The sequence below is a fragment of the Salmo salar genome, chromosome 03 (genome assembly GCF_965601325.2).
Source record: "Salmo salar chromosome 03, fSalSal1, whole genome shotgun sequence".
Lineage (NCBI taxonomy): Eukaryota > Metazoa > Chordata > Actinopteri > Salmoniformes > Salmonidae > Salmo > Salmo salar.
The window spans coordinates 73,158,129-73,164,420 of NC_138293.1; the positions used below are offsets into that span (position 1 = coordinate 73,158,129).

General features: G+C 39.1%; 1 protein-coding gene across 1 annotated transcript in view; it reads left to right on the forward strand.

Annotated features, from left to right (window-relative positions):
• LOC106601381 (ectonucleotide pyrophosphatase/phosphodiesterase family member 7) overlaps positions 1–1,635 on the forward strand; it is a 51,079-nt gene extending 49,444 nt beyond the window's left edge. The window contains exon 5 of the mRNA XM_082973119.1: positions 1,540–1,635. Within this exon, the coding sequence (XP_082829245.1) occupies positions 1,540–1,635 (96 nt within the window). The remainder of the gene's footprint in view (positions 1–1,539) is intronic.
• The last annotated feature ends 4,657 nt before the right edge of the window (positions 1,636–6,292 follow it).

Below are 6,292 nucleotides of genomic sequence, written 5' to 3' on the forward strand. Positions count from 1 at the left end.
TTTTTTAAGGGTTTCCGTCACGCACAGAACTAATTTCATGCACACAAAAAGTGAAATGAAGGCATACTTTTACTTTTGTGAGACTAAACATGCATATTGTTGTAGACTTTCCAATTCCATGCTTTAATGTGAATTACTGATTAGAGGATTGGCCTCAGTGAACATAGTATGAGCAAAGAAGCTGGTTTAAAAATAACCATGTAGCCTATACAGTATATCTTTAGGCATCTAGAATATTTTATAACTTCTATAATATAGAGTACAGTATGGCACAACCTCATGCATCCCCCTGCATGCATTATGTGATTTCTGATAACATGCCATATTTCAATGGACTACAAATATTGAAGGAATTACCAAGTGAATTTGGTTTGTAGCGATGGAGAAAATGGAATCTTTTCGACCGGAAACAAGGAATTCAACTCTAATCTTAATACATTACAATTTGAATCAAGTGCATTACCACCTTCCCAGGATAATGCAGGTTTGGCTGATGGCATGCAGAGCTCTCTAATGCTTCATGAAGATATTCATGCCACAAAATTCGACATTAGCATTTACATTTGGCTCAACCCTGCTGCCTGCAACTTTACCACTGGAAGTGCTACATCACTCCATTGAGTGATACTAAATCATAAAAAAATCTGATTCTCATTTTTGCATACGAGAGATGGCCACTACACATCAACATACTGTAAAACAGAACTAGCAAAATAGCTAAATTACAAATGTCTTCAAATGCTATACTGACAGTAACCCATCAGAGGTAGTGATTACACCTTAATGCATATAAACTCATTGAAGGCTGTGGTTACAGTGAGGGTATGTGGTGGAGTTCAGTTGATCTTCAGTGTAAAGTCTAATTATCAAAATACATAAGTTCAGGGTATTTGACCCTCTTGTGTTATCTCCTGTTTACGGACCCTTTATTTAGACATTTCAAAAGATGCTCCTATCAGTTTTATCAAAGCAAATGTTAAGCATGTTCAGAGAAGAGTTACATAAAATCTATGGTCATTAGCCTACCTTCTCCCTGTGTATCTAAATATATCAGTGTATTTTCTATGAACAAAGTGAAGATAAAAAAAGTGTCCGTATAACTGTATCACTTGCTGTTCATACAATCCATTGTAATATCCATTTCATGATCAAAGTAGTTGTCCTGAATGACCAAAGGAACTATGTGATGTTTAGGCCTCCTTAGTTTATGAAAGGATTCCCTCTTAACCTGATTAACAGTCATTTTAACAGTATGCGTCTAATAATGGAGAACAGGGAAATTCTCCCGTTTCTGTTCTTATAAGCACGGAGCAGATGTAATGGTTGCTCAAGCAACCCTTTCCTTCAGTTAGTCAACATCTCCCTCTGCTGTCCAGTTGAGAGTACATCATAGAAAGACAAGTTGGACTTCAGGCTTCCCATTATGATGATCAATATGAATTGCAACATTCTGATCATTCAAGATTTCACTTCTCCTACTCTAAATGGACTGCTACAGATTTGATCACCCTGACTCTTCTTGGCTCTTTGTCTCTACAGTTCCTCCCAGTGCAGTTCAATGCAGGGGAGCATGGCTTTGACAATGAAGAAATGGACACGAAGCCCTTCTTCAGAGCTGTGGGGCCGGCGTTCTAAAAGGACCTGGAGGTGGGCCCCTTTGAGACAGTGAACATATACCCCTTGATGTGTCACATACTGGGCATCAAGCCTGATCCCAATGATGGCCACCTGGATGCCACAAAACACATGCTGGTCTGTGCCACAGAGGGTAGGTTTATATCAGGCTAATGACCCAAAAAGTGTGTTACACCTGCTCCTTCATTACACAGCCAAAGTAATCTATTGTCTAACGCAATGTATATAGAATGTACAAATATGCAACACAACAGAAATGACAAAATTGATAATGTCTGTCATTGACATCCATGTACACAAATCAAATGACATTACATTTGCATTACGTCTCATATTTCAGAGCTCCGTCAGGACATAAAGTCAAATATCTTTGTTGGATTGGCAGCAGTGGATTGGCAGCAGTGCCTGGATTTCTTGTTGTGGTCTTCATAGCGGTTGTGTCGTTTAATGCATTCAAGAAGGAGAAAAATGATAGAAGGTATGTATGTCTGCATATGTATACAAATCAATGGGAATTGGAAAATGTGAAGAATACTTGCCTGCACAATCTGATATATAGAAATGTGTGCAATGTACCTAAGCATGTAATAAGAGAAAAAAGTAGAAATTGACTAACCACAGATACAGGCTCAGATATGTTTCATTCTCCTAATGGTTAAAGGGCAACTGATACCTCAAACATACAGTATTAAAATAAACAAGCAGAAGGATATTTGCTCACTGGCGAGTACATTGAGTTGCAAACAACTTTGCTTTAAATGCTTCATTTCTTTTGTTTACTGCCAATGTTGGATTCTGTCAGTCTCTCAGCTTCTGTCACTGTTTCTTCCTCTGCCATAACTCAAGACAATAATGGACTGATTGGAAGCGTTCTATAGCTAAGGTGTAATTCCTAGAGACAGGTAAACAAACTGAACGAGTCGAGCGGTGGAAACAATCTGTCAGGGGTAAAAAATAAAAAGGACAAGTCAAGTGCTCTGTCTGTATGTTAATACACTTGATGGTCAGGGTAGATATGGGCTGTCAATTAGGGACAGAGACTGATGTTTTGCACGCTGGGTGAGCTCCGGATTGATCTCAATCTGTTCACGTCCTGTTGCTGATTGTAGTCAGCGGGATACTGACTCTGCAGAGGCCTAGTTGGATAACATGGTGCAGATAGGCTACATAAAGTTATAAATTCTGTAAACATGAATGTTTGGGTATTAATGATTTAAACATGTCATTGGTTAAGTCCTCACACTGAATGCGAAATGTACATTTTAGAGAACTATGATAAACCTGTGTCAACAACTTCTTCCCAATTATTCAGAACGTATCATTCTTTCCTATGTTTCAGCTCTGAGAAGTCAGTGCTTCCAGGGGGAAAGGAAGTGACTCAAACTGCCCCTTAAACTGCACCCCAAGTGAAATCTGAAATGGATAAACAAAGGGACGTCACTACTTATGACATTATGGACATACTCCCTAAAAACCACCTTATCACAGACTAGTGCATCCCCTCCATGTTGAGACTGACACCCTGCAGACTAATTGGAGAGGTTTTTTTTCCTTGCGAATGTAAGCCCCTACAGTCACCATGCCACCTGGGACAACTTATGCTTTAGACATTTTCTAAAAGGATGTATTCTCTAAACAATGATTGGTGCCATGATACACTGATGAGATCAGTAGACTACAGCTACAGTAAAATAACACATTATCTGAAACTAAGTCACTGGACAAAACCAGTTCAAAAAGTGACAAATTGTATACTCTGACATCAGTGCAGACATGCATTATATCAAAGTTGTTTAATTATAAATCCATTTCTGATTTCCAAGTTATATTTTTCAAAATCCTGTCAACAAAATAATTGTTTGTGGTTTTGTTCTGGATGGCAGTGAGTGAGTGGAGTGAACCTATAGGTTTCTGTATAAATAAGTTATATAAATAAAGAAATGGAAATACCTTTCAAGAGTCTGAATAGGTCCTTTGTTTAGGGAAAAAATCCTGTACAATAACACTGTGCCAAAGTTTTAGGCAGGTGTGGGAAAAATGCTGTAAAGTAAGAATGCTTTCAAAAATAGACATGTTCATTTATATTTATCAATTAACAAATTGCAAAGTGACTGAACAGAAGAAAAATCAACATCAAATGAATATTTGGTGTGACCACCCTTTCCCTTCAAAACAGCATCAATTCTTCTAGGTACACTTGCAGACAGTTTGAAGGAACTTGGCAGGTAGGTTGGCCCAAACATCTTGGAGAACTAACCACAGTTCTGTGGATTTAGGCAGCCTCGGGTGCTTCTCTCTCTTCCTGTAATCCCAGACCGACTCGATGTTGAGATCAGGGCTCTGTGGGGGCCATACCGTCACTTCCAGGACTCCTTCACGCTGAAGATAGCGAAAGTCGTTAAGAACTGTGTGTTTGGGGTAGTTGTCATGCTGCAGAATACATCTGGGGACAATCAGATGCCTCCCTGATGGTATTGCATGATGGATAAGTATCTGCCTGTACTTCTCAGCATTGAGGAGACCATTAATTCTGACCAAATCCCCAACTCCATTTGGAGAAATGAAGCTCCAAACTTGCAAGAAATCTCCACCATGCTTCACTGTTGCCTGCAGGCACTCATTTGTGTTCCGCTTTCCAGCGAACAAACTGCCTTCTGCTACAGCCAAATATTTCACATTTTGACTCAGTCCAGAGCACCTGCTGCCATTTTTCTGCACCCCAGTTCCTGTGTTTTCGTGCATAGTTGAGTCACTTGGCCTTGTTTCCACGTCAGAGGAATGGCTTTTTGGCTGCAAGTCTTCCATGAAGGCCACTTCTGACCAGACTTCTCCAGACAGTAGATGGGTGTACCAGGGTCCCACTGTTTTCTGCCAATTCTGAGCTGATGGCACTGCTGGACATCTTCCGATTGCAAAGGGAAGTAAGCATGAGGTGTCTTTCATCTGCTGCAGTAAGTTTCCTTGGCCAACCACTGCGTCTACAGTCCTCAACGTTGCCTGTTTCTTTGTGTTCTTCAAAAGAGCTTGGACAGCACATCTGAAAACCCCTGTCTGCCTTGAAATGTCTGCCTGGGAGAGACCTTGCTGATGCAGTATAAATACCTTGTGTCTTGTTGCTGTGCTCAGTCTTGCCATGGTGTATAACTTTTAACAGTAAACTGTCTTCAGCAACATACACCTGACTATATGTCTACAAAATCCCTGACTTTGTGCAAGTGTACCTAGAAGAATTGATGCTGTTTTGAAGGCAAAGGGTGGTCACACCAAATATGGATTTGATTTAGATTTTTCTTCCGTTCATTCACTTTGCATTTTGTTAATTGATAAATATTATCTATTAACGTGTCTATTTTTGAAAGCATTCTTACTTCACAGCATTTTTTCACACCTGCCTAAAACTTTGGCACAGTACTGTATTTCTTGACATGACCTTACAGATATATTTTATATGTATTGTCATTTGATGATATATAAACTGGATTTAAGATTACTAACTGTTAAAAAAAAATTGAAAATACAACATGTGACAAGATAATTATCTAAGTTAATAGGAAATTACATAGAAAATCAGCATTTTAACTTTTTTAATTATACTGTAAATTATGACAAACTTTCATTACAGGTCGTCATTATGCTAGTGAACATTACCAGAAGAGTAATACAATTACAATAAAGTAACAGGCCTGACTAAAAGGTATTGGGTATGGGGGGGAAAGATAAGCAACTTTTATTTTTCATACAAGGCTTTCAGTAACATATTTTCCAGGGGAAAATCCAATAGAGTACCACCGTATGAGTCATTATACCCATAAAACCTAGCGGTTAAACAGGTAAATGGGTCCAATCATTTTTCCACCATTCATTTTTTCCCATAGGGGGTTTGGTAACACTTAAAATAAGGGCTGTGTTTTGTGTAGGCTTACCCTGGCGTGACATTTTGATAACCATGTAAATCTCTCTTGGACAAGGTGACTTTTGTCAATATATTAGCCTGTATTCCCCCCCCCCCCCCCAAAAAAATGAAATGATAATTAGCTACAAATGCCATGATGATCTGGACGAGACTGCCGAATCGAGGCAAAGGTAAGAATCTCTGGATTAACTATCTAATGTTGGCTAAATGTAATAATGAATAAATTGGCTAAACTTCTGTTAGACAAGGTGTCAGCTAGAGATGACGTGTAGGAGCTTGCAGGGCTTTGTAGTATTGCATGATGCTAATTAGCATTTTCGAATCTAAGAGTAAATGGAGCCGAATATATTTATAAAAGTCACCTTTCCCGAGAGATTTAAATGGTTATCAAAACGTCACACCAGGGTAAGCCTACAGGGAGCACAGCCCTTATTTTGAAGTGTTTCTAAAATCCACTATGGGAAAAATGAATGGTGGAAAAATGATTGGAACCATTTCCCTGTTTGACCGCTAGATTTTATGGGTATTATGACGCTGCCACTGTGGTGCTCAATAAACCACAACAGAGAGGCAGAGGCGAGGGAGAGAGTTTACTCCGCCCAAAATCTGTCCACGAAACAGGCCACGAAGTGAGGTATTTTTGCATGGAGGTCAATGAGTGTCCAATTTGGTCAACAAAAAATGTAATTGCTAATTTGTTACATGAGGCTTATTTGATCTGTAATAAGTTTCATAATGGTTATG